Consider the following 22,081-nt stretch of genomic DNA (forward strand, 5'->3'; position numbering starts at 1 on the left):
AGACATGTACGTTTTAGTTTTCATATCTCCATTCACTTTACTCCTTCATTGACACTTCCAAATGCATTGCTACCTCTCATCTACAACTGGGTTCTTTTTTCATTTTGTCATTGTGAGTTTGTATCTTTACACTTCATCTTAGCCAAAAGGCCAAGAAATGATATGACTTTATATATTTAAAAAAACTAAAAGATATATCTTTCCTGTCATTTTGGTAGAGTTGTGGAGGGAGCAGAGGTAAAAGCACAGACTTAATCTGGTACAATTAACAGGAAGCCTTCACTCATATTTTTTGTCGAATTAAATTTCAGAAAAGACAAATTTCTGCAATTGACTACTAGCAATCAACTTTTTTTGGTAACAAATCTAAATATTTAGGATGAAAAGTTTAAGGATGCTCATTTTATTTTGCAGTTCAAAAAGAAATGTTTTAGCCCAGCATAGTGAATTTAGAATCTTTGGATTTATTTCCTTGGATTTACTTATAACAATATGTTTGTCATGAGTTAAAGTAGAAAAATTGGCAGGAGGATCAGAGTGTATGTGTGTGTTTATAAGAGTGACAGCAAGAGAAACCGATGGAAGAAAAGAATGAATCCAAGAGAAAGCAGAATGTTGAGAGGGATGGTGGTGTATCTGATCACAGCCATATAAACATTTTTAATGCCATTAATAATTTTTTAATAAGTACCTAAACTTGATTTGTTTTTCTTTACCGTGTAACCACACCGACCGCAGACCACTTATGCTCTGTTAGTATCTTAAAAATGCTGTGCCAAGCTTTTGAATGAATGCATTTCTGGCTCTTGGGACCTGGCTTTCTGTAGCCTTCACTCTCGCGGCAGCTTTAAGAAGCCTCATATGAACCAAATGGTGGATGAACAATAACCAAAGTAAAGATCATTTTTCAATCAAGCAACCGAGAAGGGTCTGTTTTGGTTCATTAGCTCAAACAGAATCTTTTACTTTTTGAGCAGCATTCAAAAGATTAGTAGATTGATCACTTCTGCTCTTTTAAAAAAATCATTTGAATTTCCTTCAAACAACTTGGTGATGTGAAGTCTTAGATTTTTGCCCATGATATTATAATACCGTTGTTAAGTGGTTTGAATAAAAATGAAACACTCCCCCCAAGGTCTTGATTTAAGGCTATTTGCGGAGAAAACATGTATACTTTTCTTATCTTTCCCCTTGGAGATCTTATCAGTTTCATCCTACTTCAGTATAACTGACTTTTATCCCACTACCTCCTTGGAGTAAATTTTCATCTTTCTGCTAGATTTATGACTGCCATTACCAGTACTATGAATTATTTTAGTGTCATATAGCATTCCTAGGATGCTGACTCTATTTCTTTAGGAAAAAAATAATATTAATAACGGGTGGGAATTTTAAAATTTCTTGATCATAGAAGATACTGAAACATAAGTCAAGATCCTAGGCAAGCTTTGTCATTGACTTTTTGTGTGACCATTTTAAATCATTTAAGTTGTCTCTCTACATTTGTAAAATATATGACACTCATCTGTATAAAGAGCTCACAGGTTAGTAAACCTGATAGAAAAGAAGCTTATTTGGGGGTAGAAATTATGCTTCACTCATCTTTGTTTTCTCTTGCTTAAATTTATAATTGTTACTCAGTAAGTGTTGACTAAAAGAGTTTGAAAGAGAAACACAATATAGGGTAAGTAGAAATTCTGTGAGATCCTTATGAAAGCAATTTTATATAATTTTAATATATTTAGCTTGATTCTAAAGGTAATGTTGAGAGGTGGCCTGTGGGGCTGCAGGTTCTTCAGTGGAACGTGAAGTATTGAGCTGATTACAGTGGTTAGTCAATTCAAAGATAAGTATTTTTAATGGGCAAACCTTTTGCTCACATATAGGCTACAGTCAGTATGTGGCTGATCTGTGATCTCTCTTTCTTGTTAAAGGGACTCCAGTGCACCCTTTGAATTACCTTCACACTCACTGGCAGTTTTAAGAGCTTGGCCACTTTCCACATGTCTGAAAGCGACTCTACATTAGATGTGAGATAGATTGGCTGACTTTAAACTTTGGCTGGCAAAAGAAGAATGGAAAAGCAGCAGAGATTGTTCATATATAGCTGATACTAGAGAGAATTCTTCTGGATTTCATAGGCATGGAAATTAAAAGCTTTGATACAGAACAATAAACTCCTTTCAAAAAATTTTTTTAGGGCTGGCCCGTTGTTCACTCGGGAGAGTGTGGTGCTGATAACACCAAGGCCACAGGTTCGGATCCCATATAGGGATGGCCGGTTAGCTCACTGGGTGAGCATGGTGCTGACAACACCAAGTCAAGGGTTAAGATCCCCTTACTGGTCATCTTTAAAAAAAAAAAAAAAACTTAATACAGTGGTTCTCTTCCGTTTCTTCCCCCATCTCAAGAAGTCTTAAGAGGCATTCTGATGTGGAAAAGATGTGAAAGAAGGTGCGCTCCTAATTTTAGTTTTCACGGTGACATTGCTGGAACTGATATGAGGTGGAAATTATGATTTGTTTATTATACCAATGAGAATCACAGTTTTCCTTTTTCTTTTTTACTTGCAAAGGAGCCACCTCTTTCTGGACCTTTGTTTTCCTCCTTAAGTCACTGCTCAGGTATTTGCAAACCAAGCCAACACATATTTTAGTCACCAAAGGAAGAACAAAGCATCCTGCTAATAGAATCAGGCTGGTAAATAAATAGTGGGAAAAACACGGAAGTCATAGGACCAGTATTTGAAGCTCTGTTTATTACATGCTCCTAACTGGCCATTGACCAGCATTTCAACCTTTCTGAGTCTCTTTCCTCATCTGCAAAATGGGGTTAATGGAGGATTTCATCTGCAAAGTGGAGATAATAGAGATTAAAAGAGATGACGCGGGTGAACATTATAACCAAAATAAACATGAACCGAATCTTAACAATAATATTATGACTGTGTGGTTACAGCTGAAACTTTTTCTCCTTTTGCTGTCAGAAACGCCTTTCGTAGAGTTCAAATTCTTTTTCATACTGCCTGCTCTTCTTCCGTGGGGCTCCAGCCACACTGCTGTAACTCGAGGATACATGGCTGCAATTTGTGTTTGGCTTCCTTTCTCAAGGGTTCAAATAAAAATCCTGTTTAGAGAAGGCACAGAAGTACAAAGCAAAAATTTCAGCATATGCCATCAAATCTTGGAAAGTCATCTAAAGAAGCAAGATTGCAGCTGAGGAAGGAAAACGGCTCTTTTTCTGGGCATCATTTCTGCTCTTCTGAAAAAAGCTCCGATGTCGCAATATTTTTCAAGGCAGAATATTGTCCCAGATGGAGGATGAAACACTGACAAGCAGAAAAGGACATACTTAGGGTTCCGAGGCAGCGTCTGGAAGGGGTGGAGCGCTAGGGGTTCAGAACCTCGCAGTTCTTTGTTGGGGGCGGGGGAATCATTATTTCCGTAGAAGAAATGGCTCCCCCTTGAAGAGGTCCCTCCGTGGAACCGGCTTAGCGACCCTCGCAGCCCCACGCTCTCGCCCCTCCCAGTCCTTGCAGACCCCACCACGCGGTCGGACTGTGGTGCCTTTAAGACTTTTGCTTGCTGCACATGCTCAGCTCTTTGTGTGCTGTGGGAGTTTTTCTCTTTTAAGAAAAAAAAGAAGAAATAGGCAGGAAGACCGGGCGGAGGAAGAGGGACGCGCTAGGAAAGCGCGCTGCACTTCTGCAGCTGAAGACCGCGGACGGGCAGGGCTTCTTTCTGCCGAAGCTGCGAAGCCCGTCCGATGTTCCATTTGTGGGGCTTGGAGGCCCGCGGTGCGGATGGGGCGGGCGTCCCGGGCGCGCCGAGGGGAAGGGCACGGCGGGCACGCGGGCCACACCTGAGGGGCCAGGCTCCCCTCTCGCGCCGGCCGGGCGGGGTGGGCGCGCGCGGAGGGAGTCCCAGGTCTCTGTCTGCGGCGGGGCGAGACCACGGCGCTGAGGCGCTGGGGGGGGGGAGCGTGGGCACGCGCGAGGGTGAGGCGGCGTCCCAACGCACCACGGGCCCCAGCCTCAGCCCCGGCGACTGGCTAACGGTCCAGAAGAGAGAGGGGTGCTGGGGGTTCGCTGGCCGACGGGCAGGGGGTTGCGAAGCTGACCGCCGCTTCCCCATCAACCCTCCAACCCCCGTCCGCGTTGGGCGCATCCACCTCGGGGCTCCCGCTCTGGCCCCGCCCCACCGGGCGCGCGGCGCTCGGAGTCGAGGCAGTTGGCGCGGGCCGCGGGCGAGGCGGGGCTGAGCGGGGTCCCCTCCCCCTCCCCGTCAGGTCCCCTCCGGAGCGCCGGCCGCAGCTCGCGCCGCCCGCTCCCCGCCTCTGACCCGGCCCAGGGCGCCGCGGCTGTGGGGTCTGCCCGCTGAGGACAAGGTCAGGAGACTGAGTGGCGATGCCCGAGTGCGACTGGAGGCAGCCGAGCGGAGGCGACAGCGGTGGGGATCTGTCCCTCCTGACCGGGGAGCGGGACGGGGGCAGCCGCCGGTGAGGAGGAGGAGGAGAAGCAGCGGCGGCAGCGGCGAGGTTTTCTCCGGCCGGAATTTCCCCGGGGAGCGTCCCTGCCCGCGCTCCGAGCGCAGCCCCGCCGGGCAGGGGCACTAGCGAAGATGGAGCCGGGGAGCCGGGCCCGCACTGCTCCCCCGCAGCCGGCCGCCCCGGGGCTGTGGAGAGCTCGGCCGGCCGGCGGCGGCGGCGGGGGCGCCTCCTCCTGGCTGTTGGACGGGAACAGCTGGCTGCTTTGCTATGGCTTCCTCTACCTGGTGCTCTACGCGCAGGTGTCCCAGTCCAAGCCGTGCGAGAGGACCGGCTCCTGCTTCTCCGGCCGCTGTGTCAACGCCACCTGCCTCTGCGACCCGGGCTGGGTGGGGGACCAGTGCCAGCACTGCCAGGGCAGGTTCAAGTAAGTGCCTTTGCTGGACCCCGAACCTCAGCCCTGCCCGGTCCCGGTCGCGGCCTCCCCCGCCACGGCCTCAGATCCCCGGGCGGGGAGCGGGCGGGAGCGGGGCCGGCGCTGCGCCCCTCCAGCCACCCGGGCCGCGGGGCGCTCGGGGCGGCGGGGCGCTCGGGCCCGCGCGGAGCACTGACCGACGTGGAGCGAAGCCTTTCCCGAGCGTTCCAGGTGTCCGCAGCGACTGCTGACCCCCTGCTCAGCAAGAACACTTTCACTCCCAGTTACAGTGCCAAACACCATTGTGTTAGGACAATATTTTAAAATCAGAAATCGTGCAAGTAACTCATGAAATACGTGCGCATTGCAAAATATCCAAATACAGAAGTGTAAAGGTTCAAAGTTATGGTCCACCAGTACCTCTTTCTTCCTCTATTCTCTTCTCTCCAGAGGTGACCCCTGCTAACATTTTAGTTTAGTTAGTAATCATAGTGCACAGTCGTAAGAGCCAAGCTGTGATTCCAAACCAGCCAGCTTTAATCAGAATAAGTACTTTTAGCGAATATTATATGTTGAATTTGGCAGGACAGTCTTGAGTTGAGATATACAAGGGTGACTTTAGGTTAGATAAAAGGATGAGGTACCCGGACTTCTTTGTATGATCAAGATAATGATTTTTTCCAACTGGTTAATTCATTATCAGCTGTCCTGTGGGAACACCACTTTGGTTTGTCTGAAGCTTAAGGCGCCTAAGGAGTTTGCTTTCCAAAGGTAAAGATACTTTATTGATTGATGTTTATTGCATTCCTGCCTGATATAAAAATAAATGGGTAGGTGTGGGAGAGCAGCACATAAGTTATTGGAAGTCTTTATTTAGAGTAGCATTCTGACAACTTGCAGACAACAGTCATTAAGAAAGTCAGCTTCTTAGCCTTCTAGATACTTAATATGAAGTTTGCTGGCTGGTTTATGGCTCTGAAATTACACTATGTAGATTATTAATATTATTGTTAGGATGGTAGCAGAATCTAGCTGAAATGTATTTTGGGCAAAAGTCAGAATATAGTTCATCTTCTTAATTTATTCTAGGATAATTTCCCGGAAATTTTAAACAGTATGTTTTCTTTTTTAAAAATAAAAAAAATTTACCGTTGCATGCCCCTTAAAACAATGCCCCTTAAAACTCAACATAAAAATGTACATATTTTAAATGACACTTTTAAATTTTAGGTAGATTCTACTATTTAAGTTTGCAATACCTTTTGGGAAGTGAAGTCTTGAAGTGAGGTTTTATGAAATTCATTTGTAGCAATAGGTCGAAATGTTTCCAGGGTTCATACTTTCACAAGTTCGTATGGTATGGTAGATTTAAAAAAAAATTATATATATATATGTTTTAATATGGAAGAGGTGCTAATTGAAAATTTAAAAAGTGTTTCAAGATCAAAGAGATCTTATTGAAATTGTGCTTCTTAATAGCCTTTTTTACTTAATTGTTCTTAAACTTTTGCTATGATAATAGCAGCCAGCATCTTCACCTCGCAAGAGAGAATTTTGAACAGATAATAAAACTGGTGGCCAACAGTGAAGAAACCTATGTCCATTTTTTTTTTTTTACATCTTTTTATACATAAGTAGGAAGATTTCCTGATTCATATGTAATTTAGGGATATTGGCCTTTGTGTGAGTGGATTAGCTATGTCTGTCTAAAAAAGGACAAAAATTGCTGTGGTCCTGAGAAGCTCATATCTATATTTTATGGTAGTGTAACTTGTTAATCAGCTGGATCTCCAGCCTATGACCTCACTAGCAGATGCTGTCCCAGTTAGTAATAAAATCACAGATCAAGTTAAAACTAGCTTATGGTGTTCATAAACAAAATACATTAGTGAGTAAAATAATAGATTTTTAATAAAGATGTAGTTAAACAACAATAATCCCTGAATTAATCAATGAATATTCATCATTTTCTTGGAAGCTGTTATTTCCTATGATTCATTATGCTCTGCTGGTAAATGCTTTGTAAATTTCTTTGCGGAATACAAGCTGTTAATTACAGCCAATATAACTGGTACAACTATCTGTATTTTGTTTTATATACTCTGAGGGATAAAGAAAACATGATTTTTAATGTTAAAGAGAAGAATCATACTTAGAGGAAAGGAATTCCTCCTGGTAAAGTACATGCTAAACAATGAAAGGTTTATTTAAAGATAGTGGCTTGTTTTATCTGACATTCGAAGTAATAACACAGTGGGAAAGACTTTAACTAGAAATTCTCACATCATTAATTATCTTGAAAATCTTTTACTAAACTGCAGGATAGCAACCTTACAAACAGACAACAAAAATGATCAATCTTGGTAAGCAGGTGTCAAAAATAATTGGTTGGTTCCATGGTAACGGCTTTTTTTCTACCATAGGGGTTTCACTGGGGAATAAAAGTATTCTTCAAATGCTTCTTTAGGATGGAAGATTGATGGTTGGGGGAAGAAATGCAGAAGCAAATATAGTATCAAAAGTGGTACTTCAGTTCTCTTAGCATTGATCCCAGTCTTCTCTCTGTTTCCATTTGAAAAGAATAAAACACCAAGAATCACAAGCCATCCCTCACACAGGTAAAACAAAAGGAACACTGATTTCAGCTAGAGCTTGACCAAAGGATTTAGGACTGAGGATCAGAAAGGACAGTGCCCATTTGAAATATAATTGGCAAGGGTATGATAGACTCTAACTGGAATTATAATTATTTGAGTGTAGCGTTAGGCTAAAAACTTTCTGTTACAATCTATTTGAATGAATGATATTCTTTTAGAAGCTACTTCTTTACAATTATTTTTGTAAAGTAGTTGAGAGTTGTATTTATATAAATTTATATTTTGTGTTCTCACTTAGACATTTTCTTGCTAATGTGGCTTTGGAACCTATGACTTCTAATTTCTCTTAGATGAACAAAATAACCTAAATTAATGCTCTGAGACTGGAAAATATCTCACTATAATGTGAATTATTTGTAAGTGTACATTTAATATTATAAGCATGTTTACTGAATCTTTTCCTAAACTTGGCTATTAAATCTTATTCAATGTATATGGGTAATTTTTCTTAACCTCTTAGGTTAGTCAAACTTGAATGCTAAATTTCACACGTTTATAATGGAACTATATATTCTATTTTCAGTGACAGCAAAATGAAAATAAAGTATCAGGAATCAAGTTGTTAGAAACAAAAAGGGGCAGGATAAAATGTATAAACATTTTTCCTAAACCACTATTAAAAATTATATGCATATATATGGTATCATTTTTATTAATTGCAGAGAACTGTCAGTAACTATAAAGTTAAATTGAATGTGTAACATTGTAATGGATAATTTATATCCACAGGTTCTTTTAACATTATTAAAATATATAATCACACAATAGGAATTTAAAAGTAATTTAAATAGGGTGTTTCTAAGATCCCGAATTGATAAAATATGTTACTTGTAGTAGCATGGTTTTTAAGGACCCATGTCTACATGATTTGGCTCCTATAGCAGATTAGATTCACCCCTCTTTTCTTCTGCACTGATCTTTTACAGTTCCTTGGAAGTATCACATTCCTTTTGGCCTCAGGGAATTTTACGCAGGCTGTTACTTCTCTGAATCCTCTTATCTGTCTGGTCTTTGCTTGGATAATTACTGATCATCTTTCTAATCTTAGCTTAAATACTAGTTTCTAAAGGAGGCTTTTTTGACTCAGACTAGGTTACTCCTTATTATATATATACTCTTATTGCACTATTTTTCCTTAGTATTTTCAAAGTGAAGTATTTAATTACAATTATAATAGTTAATTTTTTCCTTATTTTTTAGAGCTTTATTGATATAATAAACTGTACATTTTAAAATGTACAATTTATAATGTACAATTTGATAAATTTTGTCATATGTGTATACCTCTGAAACTATCACCACAATCAATATCATAAAAATATTAATTGCACCCAAAAGTTTTCATGCGCCCCTTCGTAATCCCTTCTTCTTCCTGTTGCCTGTCCTTGCCCCTGGGCAACTAACTGATCTGTTTTTTCTCACTGTATATTTGTTGGTATTTTCTAGAATTTTATATAAGTGGAATCATATACATTATGTACTTCTTTCTGGCTTCTATTACACAGCACATTTATTTCGAGATTGATTAATGGTGTATCAGTATTTTATTTCTTTTTATTGCTGAATAGTTTCCAGTGTATGTATATACCACAATTTGTTTATCCATTCACCTGCTGATGGACTTTTGGGTTGTTTCCAGTTTTTGGCTATTTCTTTCAAAGCTGCTTTGAACTTTAGTTTTTGTATGGACATATGCTTTTATTTCTTTTGGGGAAATACCTAAGAGCGAAATGGCTGGGTCATATGGAAGATTTTTGTTTAACTTTTTAAGAAACTGTCAAACTGTTTTCCAAACTAGTTGTATCATTTATTTACATTCCCATCAGCAATGTATGAATGCTCTAGTTAATTCACATCCTCACCAATACTTGGTATGGTTAGTCTTTTAAATTTTAGTAATTCTAATAGGTGAGTGGTATCTCATTGGGTTTTAGTTTGCTTTTCCTGAATTAGTGATGATGTTGAGCTTCTTGTCATGTGCTTACTTGCCATCTGTATATCTACTTTAGTGAGCTGTCTGTTCAAGTCTTCCGCACATTAAAACAATTTTTTCTTATTATTGATTTGGTGAGTTTTTACGTTTTCTGGATCTGTTTTTTATCAGATATATGATATATCATTTGCAAATATTTTATACCAGGTTGGTGCTTGTCTGTTTATTCACTTAAAGAACAGAAGTTTTAAATTTGATGAATTCCAGTTTATCAATTTTTTCTCTTATGGATTGTGCTTTTTTGTGTTACATCTAAGAAACTTTTGCCTAAACCAAGTTCACAAAGACTTTTCTCTACAAGTTTTGTAATTTTAGATTTGCATATAGATATTCAGTCGTTCCAGCACCATTTATTGAAAAGACTATCCTTTCTCTGCTAAAGTGGCTTTGTATCTCTGTTGAAACCAGTTGTTCATATAATTCGTGTGTCTGTTTCTGGACTTTACTGTGTTTCACTGATCTCTTTGTCTATTTATATCAATACAACAATGTATTGATTATTGTAGCTTTACAAGTCTTGAATTAAGGGAGTGGAAGTCCTTCAGTTTTGTTCTTTTTCAGTTATTTTGGCTACCCTGTGGCCTTTGTATTTCCATAAGAATTTTAGAACGAGCTTGTCAATTTCTATGGAAAGCCTGCTTGGATTTGCTTGCCTGTTTGGGATTGTGTTGAATCTATAGATCAATTTTGGGGAATAATACCTTATGAATTTTGAATTTCTTGGCATGGTATATGTCTCCATTTATTTGGGTCCTCCTTAGCAATGTTTTTAAAATTTTCAGTGGATAGGTTTTGGCATCACTTTTGTTAGATTTTCCCCTAAGGATTTTTAACATTTTTTGGTGCTGTTGTTGGTAGTATTTTTTTTAGTTTTGATTACTGATTATTCGTTGCTGCTATATAGAAACCCAGCTGATTTTTGTATATTTGTCTTGTATCCTGCAATCTTGCTAAACTCACTTAGTAGTTTTAATTGAGTTTTGAAGGTTCCTTATAGATTTCTACATAGATGATCGTGTTGTCTACAAATAAAGATACCTTTACTCTTTTCTTTGCAATTTGGATGCCTCTTATTTTTTTTTTTTCTTGCCTTATTTCACTGGCTAAAACCTCCTTTAGAGTGATAAATAGAGGTGGTGAGGGTTGTCAATCTTGTCTTATTCCTGATTTAGAGGAAAATATTCAGTCTTTAGCCATTAACTATGATGTTATCTATAAGTATTTTGTAGATGCTGTTTATCATGTTGAGAAAGTTGTCCTTCTATTCCTAGTAGCTGAGAGTTTTTGTCAGTGATAGATATTGACTTATGTTAAATGCATTTTCTGTGTTTGTTGAAATGATATGATTTTTCTCTTTTACATTACTTAATGATTGAATGTTAAACCAATCTTACATTCCTGAGATAAACCCCATCTAAAATGATATATTTTTCTTTTTATATTTTGGTTGGATTTGATTTGTTAAAGTTTTGTTCAGAATTTTTATATCTTTGAGCTGAGGATATTGGTCTATATTTTTCTTGTAATATCTGACTTGTTTTGAGTTTAGGGTAATGCTGGCTTCATAGGATGAGCTGGGACCCTCCTGATCATTTGCGGGAAGAGATTAGGTAGGTTTGGCATTACAGATTGAGCGTCCCTTATCTGAAATGCTTGGGACCAGAAGTGTTTCAGATTTCACATTTTTTTGGATTTTGGAATATTTCTATTATACTTACCAGTTCAGCATTCCAAATCCAAATATTTGTAATCTGAAATGATCCCGTGAGTATTTCCTTTGAGTGTTATGTCCTTGTTCAAAAAGTTTTGGACTTTGGAGCATTTTGGATTTTGGATTTTCAGATTTAAGATGCTCACCCTTATTTTTTCATTTTGTGTTTGGTAGAATTTGCCAGTGAAGCCTATAGACCTGGAGTATTCTTTAACTCCAAATTCAACTTATTTAATATAAATTCAATATATATGTAAGGGGATTTCAAAAAGTTCATGGAAAAATGGAATTAAAAAGTAAAAATTAAAAATATGAACTTCATTTCTCAACATAAGCTCCATGAAGTTCAAGATATTTCTGTAAGTGATGATACTGGTCATTTAGTCCATCCCTAAAGAACTGAGAACCCTGGGAATTTAACCATGTCATTGAGGTCTTTTTACATTAAAGAAAAATGGGTGCCCTTTAATGATTTTTTTAAGGTTAGGAAACAAAAAGAAGCCAGAAGGAACCAAATCAGGACAGTAGAGTGGGTGCCTAATGATTTCCCATCAAAACTCTCACACAATTGCCCTTGTTTGATGAGAGAAATTAGCAGGAGCACTGTCTAGTGGAGGACTCTCTGGTGAAGGTTTCCCATGCATTTTTCTGCTAAAGCTTGGGCTAGCTTTCTCAAAACACTCTCATAGGAAGCAGATGTTGTCATTCTTGGCCCTCCAGAAAGTCAACAAGCAAAATGACTTGAGCATCCCCAAAAACTGTCACTCTGACCTTTGCTCTTGACCAGTCTGCTTTTGCTTTGACTGGATCACTTCCACCTCTTGGTTGCCATTGTTTTGATTGTGCTTTGTCTTCAGGATTGTACTAGTAAATTCATGTTTAATCTCCTCTTACAATTCTTCAAAGAAAGCCTTCAGGATCTTGCTCTTGTCTACAGCCGATATGGGTACAACAGTTTTGGCACCCATCAAGCAGAAAGTTTGTTAAACTTAAATTTTTCAGTGAGAATTGTGTAAACTGAGCCAAATGAGGTGTTTATGGTGTTGGCTGTTTTTTCTGCTGTTAATTATCAGTCCTCTTCAATTAGGGCACAAACAAGATTAATTTTTCCTTGCAAATTGATGTGGATGGTCTGCTGCTGCAGGCTTCATCTTCAACATCATCTTGTCCCTTCCTAAAATGAGTTATTTATTTGTAAACTGCTGATTTCTTTGGGGCATTGACCTGTAAACTTCCTGTAGAGCATTACCGATTTGTCCACTTTTCCACCCAGGCTTCACCATAAATTTGATGTTTGTTTTTGCTGCAATTTTAGCAGAATCATTTTGTTCTGATAGTGGCTCTTCTCAAGCTGATGTTTTATCCTTCTTAATTCCTCAGACTAGATCCTGTTCCAACATGTTATAACGAGTTAGTGTGAGTTTATTTTGGTGCAAAAGATTTTTGGAATTCATTCATAGTTTTTTTTAATATGCATTTTTCACAAAATTTTTGAAGACCCTTCACGTATAACTACAAATTCCATTTACTTAATATATATTGGGCTGTATAACTAGAATCATTTAAAATTTGTTGGCCAGAATATTATCTGTCTTGGTAAATATTCCTGTGCATGTGGAAAGAGTGTGTGTTTTGCTATTGATGGGTGGAGTGTTGTATAAGTTTCAGTTAGGTCAAGTTGGTTGATAGTTTTGATCAATTCTTCTAAAACCATTCTGATTTTCTGTCTACTTTTATCAGTTATTGAGAGAAGGGTATTGAAATCTTCAATTATAATTTTTTATTTACCAATTTTTCCCTGTAGTCTTCTCTGTTTTTGCTTCACTATAAGCTCTGTTATCAGGTGCATGAAATTTTGGATTATGTCTCTTGATAAACTGACCCTTTTATCATTATGAAATGACCATTTGTTGAAAAGGCTATCCTTTTTTCATTGACGCCTTGCACCTTTGTTGAAAATTAATTGAATATCTGTATCTTTATTTTTGTTTTTGACTCTATTCTGTTCCATTGATCCATGTATCTATTGGGCAAATTCCTCACCTTCTTTATTACTGTATCTTTCTAATAAAACTTGAAATTAAATAGTGAGATTTCTCCAACTTTATTCTCATTTTTTGAAAATTCACTTGGTTATTCTAGTTCATTTGCTTTCTCATGTAAATTTTAGAAACAGTTTGTCAATTTCTAAAAAAAAGTCTTCCTGGCATTTTGATTGAGAGTGTGTTGACTCAGTAAATCATTTTGAGAAAAATTGACATCTAGACGATATTAAGTTCTTTAGTTCATCAAGTCATTCAAAAATAAATAAAATGACAGCTAATAAGGAAATTGAATTCATAGTTGCAAACTTTCCTGCAAAGAAAATTCCAGGCTGAGATGGCATCACTGGTGAATTTTACCAAACATTTAAGAACAAAGTAATACCAATTCTACATAAATTCTTACGGAAAACAGAATGAGAGAGAGTACTTCCCAAATCATTTTTTAAGGCTAGCAGTACCATGATAAGAAAATGAAAGCCATTACACGAAAAGAATATTATCTCTTGTGAACACAGAAGCAAAAATTTTCAACAAAATTTAGCAAGTCAAATCCAGCAGTACAGAAAAGGAATTTCTCTTGCTTTGTATTGAATTTTATTATTTGAATTTTCTATTGCTTTTGTACATTGTGACCCAGTGGTGTTTATCCTGGGATGGTGAAGCTCATTAAATATTTGAAAATCTCTTTTTCTTTGGTAATATTCATTCTTCTTTTTCTGATATTGATAGTTTATGTTTTCATTCTTTTTTATCTTTTTATTCTAGCTAGACATTTGTCAATATTATTGATCTTTCAAAGGAACTTTTCAAAGAATGTATTTGGTTTTATTGATTCCTGCTATTTTTTCTTTTGCTATTATTGTTTTCAGTTTCATTGATTACTGCTTTCTTTGATTTTAATTTGCTTTTCTTATTCTAGTTTTTTAAAGTAAAAGCTTAGATCATTAATTCGAGATTTCTTCTTTTCCAAAAAAATCATTTTAATGGTATATGTGTTCTAAGCACTGCTTTAGCTGCCTCTCACATAATTTGATATGTTCAGTTTTCATGTTCATTCAGTTTAAAACACTTTCTAATTTTCCTTGAGACGTTTTCTCTTAGACCTTTGACTTATGTAACTATGTTGTTTAATTTCCAAATATTTGGGGATTTATCAGAGTTTTCTGTTATTTCTAGTCAACTTCCATTATGTTCTAAGGACATTCTTTGTATGTTTCCGTGTCTTACGAATTTGTTATGACTTGTTTTCTGGGTAAAATATGGTGTGTCTTGTTGAATATTACATGTGCTGTTGAAGAAAATGTACATTCTGCTATTGAGTAGAGTGCTAGAGAAATATCTTATGTCACGTTATTTGCTAGTGTTGTTCAGGTCTTTTATATCCCTACTGATAACTGTCTACTTGTTTTATTGATTACTGAGAGAGGAGTATTGAAGTCTCTAGTGGTAATTATGGATTTGTCTCTATGTTTCCTTTCCTATCAGTTTTGATTCTTTTATTTTGAAGCTTTTTTTGGTAGGTGTATATATAATTAGGATGGTATGTCTTTTGGTGAACTGACCTTTTCATCATAATATAATTTCCCTTTTTGTCTCTGGCAATTGTTTTTGCTTTGAAGTCTGTTTGTTATTAATAGCCACTCCAGCTTTCTTCTGATTATTGCTTACATGATGTGTCTTTTTTGGAAAGAATAACGTATAGTTTTGCTTTTAAAAAATCTAATCTAACAATCTCTGTGCTTTTGTTGATTTGTTGAGCTATTTATGTTTAAAGTATTTAAATTTGGTATTCCATTTTAATTTTCTTTTGGCCTTTTGGGTATATTTCTTGTGGTTTTTTTTAGTGGTTATATGCTAATGTGCTAGAGATTACTGTATACATACATACTAATGTTTCATAGTCTATTCAGAATTATTATTATATTCAGGTATAATTAGAAGTTTTAGAACCATATCGCTCTATTTATTCTCTCCAACTGATCTTTGCTATTGTTGTCATATGTATCACATCTACATATATGGCAAACCCTATCAAAGTTATAAATTTTGCTTTCAATAATCATACATATTTTAAAGAACCTGAGAGGAGAAAAATAGTCTTTTATATTTTCTTAGATATTTTACTCTTTATTTTGCTCTTTGTTTATCTCTGATGATATAAATTTCCATCAGTGTCCTTTCCCTTCATTATTTTTTTTCAAGCACAATTACTGCTGATGCATTTCCTTAGATTTCCTTGATCTGAAAATGTTTTTATTTTGCCTTCTTTCCTGAAGGATATTTTTGTGGGTTTAGAATTCTGGGTTGACAACTGTTTTCTTTTAGCATTTTAAGTATGTTGATTGGCTTTCTTCTGGTCTTCATAGTTTCCAAAGTGAAATCTGCAGTCATTCAAATTGTTTTTCTCTTATATATAGTATCATTTTCTCTAGTTGCTTTCAGGATTTTTCTACATTTTCTGTTTTCAACAGTCCAGATTATGATATACCTGGGTGTAGTTTTCTTTGAATTTATCCTGTTTAGGTTTGTTGAGCATCTCGTCTATGTTTATGTCTCTCAGCAAATATGGGATTTTTTGAACCATTATTTCTTCAAATATATTTTTCACACCAATCTTTTTCTCCTCTCCCTCTGAGAGATTTCATTGACACTAAATTAGGCTTTTGATTTAGCTTAGTCGTCCTTGACATCCTCTATTCTCCCCTCTGCCTTTCGTCTTAATCTCATTTCTGTTTTCAGATATGGATAATTTCTATTGAATTATAATCAAGTTCACTGACTGTTGCCTCTGTCATCTCCATTCTGCTTTTGAACCATCCAGTCATTTTCTAATTTAAGATGTGGTATGTTTCAGTCCTAACATCACCATTTTATTCTTTTTGATAATTTCTATTTTTCTTTTGAGAACTTTACTCTTTCCATTTATGGTAATTGTCTTTACCTTTATCTCATGGCATCAGTTATAATAGTTTTGACTTTGTCTGATGATATCAAATTTTGGACTCTCAGGATTGGCACTTATTAATTATCATTTCCCTTGAAAATTGGTTACATTTTCCTTGTTCTTTGTATGTTGAGAAATTTTGGATTTATTCTGAATATTGTCAGTGTTATGTAGATTCTGGGTCCTTTTATCCTCTGGAGAATGTTGATTGATTGATTGATTGAACACACACACACACACACACACACACACACACACACACACACACACACACACACACACACACACACACACACACACACACACACACACACACACACACACACACACACACACACACACACACACACACACACACACACACACACACACACACACACACACACACACACAGTAGGTAGCAAGTTCCCTGTCTTGCTCTTTGTGGTCTAGTGGTTCTAATGTCATTTCCATTTTCAGTGCCTTTGGATCTGAATGTACAGATGCCACTCAGGGATTAGTCTGAGACTTGTGGAAAAAATTTTTAAAAATTTTAGTTGAGTTCTCAAAGACTTCGTTAAGCTGTTTTTGGGTCTGTTGCACACATGAGCAGCTTAGGTGGAGCTTGAGTTTTCTGGAGGTTCATATACAGATTTAGGAGTATCTTTTTCTTTATCTCTCCTTTGAGACTCTTTGTAGACTCTGGCTTTCAGGGGGCACCTTTTCCCAGTTATTTTGGATGGAAAGTCAATTTCTGTTAGAGTTCACTTGAATATTCATGTGATGCTGCTATTGTCTCAAGGTTTGCCATCCTTTCCATCTCTCTGGCTGTTGTTTTAGTCAAAGACATAACTTTTTCTTTCTTGGGTGTGTAGTATTCCTTTAAGTGGTTGCTCTCTCTCTTCTAATTTTTCCCTTGCTATCCTTTATTGCTACCAGAGTTTGTTTTGCAGAACACAAAATCGATCATATCTCTCCCTTGTCTAAGTGCCGTAATTTTTAAGGCAGTGTTCCTAAGGTTTCAGATGAGAAATCTGTTGTCATTCAAATTGTTGTTCTCCAATAGCTATTGCATCATTTGTCTCTGACTACTTTCTTTATTCTCTCTTCAGTTTTCAGAAATTTGATTATGGTGTGTATAGGGGTAGAATTCTTTGCATTTATACCATTTGTTATTCACTCAGCTTGCTCTGTAGGCTTATATCTTTTCAAAATTTGCAAAGATTTTAGTTTTCATATCTTCAAATATTTTTTCAGGTCCACACTCTTTCTTCTCTCCTTCTGTGACTTCAGTGAGATAGATGTTTGCTATTTTGTTATTGACTTTTGGGTTACTAAGGCTTTGTTTATTTTGTTCAATCTATTTTCTCTCTGTTCAGATTGAATGATTTTTGTTTATCTATCTCGTGTTCACTGAGTCTTTCCTCTGTCATCTCCATTCTTCTATTGAGTCTGTCAAGTGAGTTTTTAGTTAAAAATTTAATTTATTGTATTTTTCATTTTGTTCTTTATATCTTTTATTTTTTTGCTGAGGCTTTTATTTTTATACTCATTTCAAATTGTTCATAGTGCATATTGGGCAATATTTCTGATAGCTACTTTAAGATTCTTGTCAGATTATTCCAACATTTTTATCACAGCAGTGATGGTACCAGCTGATAATCTTTTCTCAACTGCGTTGAGAGTTTGTTTCTTGGTATGACAAGTAATTTTGCATTGTATACTGGATATTTTGAGTATTGTATATGAGACTGTCTTAGTTCATTTTGTGCTGCTATAACAGAATGCCTGAGACTGGGTAATTTATAATGAACAGAAATTTATTGGCTCATGATTCTGGATACTGGGAAGTGTAAAATTGAGGGGCTAGCGTCTGGTGAGGGCCTTGCATTTGATGAGGGCCTTCTTGCTGCGACATCCCATGGTGGAAGGGCAAAGAAAGGGCAAGAGAGATCTAGAGAGGGGATAAAGGGGGCAGAACTCAGCCTTTTCTAAGGAATATACTCTTGTGATAACGGCATTAATCCACTCATGAGGGCTTCACTCTCATGACCTAATTACCTCTCCTTACGTTTCATCTACCAGCACTGTTGCGTTGGGGATTATGTTTCCAACATTCTTTCTGGGGACAAATTCAAAATATAGCATTCTGCCCCTGGTTTCCAAAATTTGTGTCCTTCTCGAGAACAAGCAAAATACACTTATTCTATCCCAATAGTCTCAAAGTCTTAACTCATTTCAGCACCGATTCTGAAGTTCAAAGTACAGAGTCTCATCTAAATCAGATATGGGTGAGATTCAAGGAATAATTCATCCTGAGGCAAATTCACTTCTAGCTGTGAGCCTGTGAAATCTATCTCCTTCCAAAATACAATGGTGGGACATGCATAAGATAGATAGTCCCATTTCAAAAGGGAGAAATAGGCATGTTGAAAGGAGTTACCAGAACTCAAGAGAGCAAACAACATTAAATATTACATCTTAAAGCTAGACAATAATCTTTTTTGATTCCATGTCCTGGCTTCTGAGCACATGGGAGTGGGAGCCAGGCCCCAGAACTTCTGGCAGCCTTGTGCCTGTGGCTTTGCTGGACTCAGCCCATGCAGCAGCTCTCGTGAGTTGGAGTCTCATGCCTGCAGCTCTCCCAGGCTGGGGCTGCATGCTGATGCCTATTGAGATCTGGGTTCTCAGGGGCAGCCTCACTCCCATGGCCCTACTAGGCATTGCCTTAATGGGGACTCACTTCAGTGGCTATAGCCCTGTGGCAGGTCTCTGCAGCATCCTTTGAAGTCTAGGTGGAGGCAGCTACACCTCTGCAACTCTTGCCCTCTGTGTACTTGTGGAACTAACACCTCATGGACACTGCCAAGGTTTACAGTCTGTACCTTCCGAGCAGTGGCCAGAGTGGCAGCTGGAAGCTACACATGGGCCCTCTTGAGCCATGGTTGGGGAAGCCTATGAGTACTGTGCTGGAATGCAAGGAACAGACACTTGAGGCAGTGGAGGGCAGTGAATGCTGAGGTGCCATGGGCATCTCTCTGGAAACCTTGCCATCAAGGTTCTAGATGGGAGAAGCAGTCTTGAAGATCTCTGAAATGCCTTCTGGATCTTTCTTTTATTGTCTTAATGACTAGCACCTGGCTTCCTTCCATCCATGCTCATCCCTTTATCAAAGGGTTGCTTGGCCAATCCCTTGTACACTTTTTTGTTCTTTACATGTCTAGGCAGTGAATTTTCCAAATTGTTATGTTCTGCTTCCCTTTTAATTATGAATTCCATCTTAAAATTATTTCTCTCCTCTTGCATCTTAACTGTATGTGGTTAAATGTAACCATGAAGCTTCTTTAATATTTTACTTAGGAATTTCTGCAGCTAGGTATCCTAAATTCTGCTTTCCATAAAGCCCTTGGGCATGGACACAATTTAGCCAGTTCTTTGTTACTTATAAAATGGATGGCTTAACTCCAGTTTCCAGTACCTTGTTCCTCATTTCTGTTTGAGACCTTGGCATCATTGCCTTTACCTATGTCTACCAGCATTCTGGTCACAACAAATTAAGTAATCTCTAAGTTGCAGACTTTCTTTACAGTTCTTCTCTTCTGCTGAGCCCTCACCGGAATCACCCTTAATGCTCTGTTCATGGCAATACAGGCATTTTCTAGGCCATTCCTCTAATCCGATCTCTACCCATTACCCATTTTTAAAACTGCTTTCACATTTTCAGGTATTTGTTATAGCAGCTCTCCACTCTTTGTTATCAGTATTTTGTCTTAGTCTGTTTTGTGCTACTATAACAGAATACCTGAGAGTTGGTAATTTATAATGGACAGAAATTTACTGGCTTACAATTCTGGAGGTTGGGAAATCCAAGACTGAGAGGCCAGCATCTGGTGAGGGCTTTCTTACTGCATTATCACATGGTGGAAGGGCAAAGAGAGAGACAAGAGACAGAGACAGTCAAAAGGGGGCTGAGCTCATCTTTTTATAAGGAACTCACTCCTGTGATAATGGCATTAATCCTTTCATGAGGGCTCTGCCCTCATGGTGTAATCACCTCTCATTAGGCCTCATCTCTCATCACTGTTGCATTGGAGATTCAGAAATTTGCAACACATGCTTTTTGGGAGACACATTTAAACCAAGGCAGAGACCTTGATTTCTATTTAAATATTCTGTTTTACAAGGCAGTCAACTTGTTTTGGTTCATCACACATGACCTAGCTCACTTTTTAAAAAATTGCAGCTTTACTGAGTTATAATTTACATCTCACAATATTCACCTCTTTTAAGTGTACAATTCAGTGGTTTTTGGTATGAAACTTATATAGGTTTGAGGTCTGTTTCTGCTAATGTGCCAAGAACTTTTCATGCATTTGCTTTGCTGCTTTATTGAGCACTTGTTATGTTTTATCTTATTACATTTTTAAAGCAATCTTATGAAGTAAGTACTATTATTACAATTTTTTTTACACACAAGGAGACTGAGGCTTAGTGAGGTTGAGTAACATGCCCACTGAGTGACCAAGCTGAGATGCTTGCAGCTTTTCTAAAGTTTTGCCTTTTCCTTTTAATTTCTCAGTCATAACTTTTTCATTCTTCACTGAAAAGAGAATACTATTTGACAGAGTTCTTACTTGTTCTTTACAAAGTTAATATGAATGGGTGCATTTTATAGTGTACAAAGATATCAAAAGAAATGTCTAAGCTTATCAAACAAATTATGATGTAGCAATATTTTATTTATCTCTGAGCTTGTTGGTTATTTGAATGCATATAGAACAGCTTTTAATCTCAGATTCGTAGATGGGCTGTGAGTGGTTGGTGAATCCTGATTTGTATGCAAAGTATTATTTATATAATTTTTTCCTGGGTTGGGGGCAATGTCTTTTTACAAGATTTGCAAAGTGATCTCAGATCTTCAAATGGTTAGAATCACTGTATTTATAGGAAAGAAACCCAAATTATGGTCACTGTGTATGTACAATATTTAAAAATATTTTTATACACATAGAATGATCATGAAAATAGTTTTATTTATGTTTTCAAAAAGCTTAGGAGGATTATACAAGGAAAATAATTTTTTTTACCTATTAATTGCTCAAATAATCTGGATATTTATACTGTATCTATATTACATGTAGATATATATAGACTTATGTATATCTCTATATGTACATATATACATCTAACATAAACCTATAGGTATGTATCAGAGTGATAGGGAGTACACCACCGTCCCCTCTCTATGACATGTATCATCACTTTCCATGCTCTACAATTATTTGCTAATTGTATATTGTCTTACCTGTTTCTAGAACTGTGTTGTCCTGTATGGCAGTCACTAGTTAACATGTGGCTTTTAAAATTAATTAAAATTAAATTTAAAAAAATTTTAGTTACTCATTGCACTGCCACATTTCTAGTGCTTAATAGCCACATGTGTCAAGTGGCTACCATATCGTACAGTAAATATATAGAACATTCCTGTCATTGCAAGAAGTTCTGTCTGACAGTATTGTTCTAGAATGTAAGGTCTAGGAGGGCAGATACTTCCTTTTACTTTGTTTTGTCACTTTTTATTTTAGCAGGGTTATTGAGATATAATTTACATACCATAAATCTGGCCTAATTAAGTTCACAATTCAATAGTTTAAAAAAATGTATTTCTAGAGTTCTGTAACAATAACCATAATTTTAGAGCATTTTATTATCTCATTAAAGAAACCTTGTACCATTAGTAGTCACTCCCCATCTTCTTCCCTGCTTCCCACCTTTAGGCAACCACTAATCTACTTTCTGGAGACTTGAAAATCTAGTTTTATCCCCCATATCAAGAATATTGCTTGGCATTC

General features: G+C 37.5%; 1 protein-coding gene across 4 annotated transcripts in view; it reads left to right on the top strand.

Annotated features, from left to right (window-relative positions):
- The first annotated feature begins 4,300 nt into the window (after positions 1–4,300).
- ATRNL1 (attractin like 1) overlaps positions 4,301–22,081 on the top strand; it is an 819,545-nt gene continuing 801,764 nt past the window's right edge. For all 4 annotated transcript variants that reach the window (XM_063102060.1, XM_063102061.1, XM_063102062.1 and 1 more), the window contains exon 1: positions 4,301–4,912. In XM_063102060.1, the coding sequence (XP_062958130.1) occupies positions 4,620–4,912 (293 nt within the window). In that variant the 5' untranslated portion in view covers positions 4,301–4,619. The remainder of the gene's footprint in view (positions 4,913–22,081) is intronic.

The sequence above is a fragment of the Cynocephalus volans genome, chromosome 7 (genome assembly GCF_027409185.1).
Source record: "Cynocephalus volans isolate mCynVol1 chromosome 7, mCynVol1.pri, whole genome shotgun sequence".
Taxonomy (NCBI): domain Eukaryota; kingdom Metazoa; phylum Chordata; class Mammalia; order Dermoptera; family Cynocephalidae; genus Cynocephalus; species Cynocephalus volans.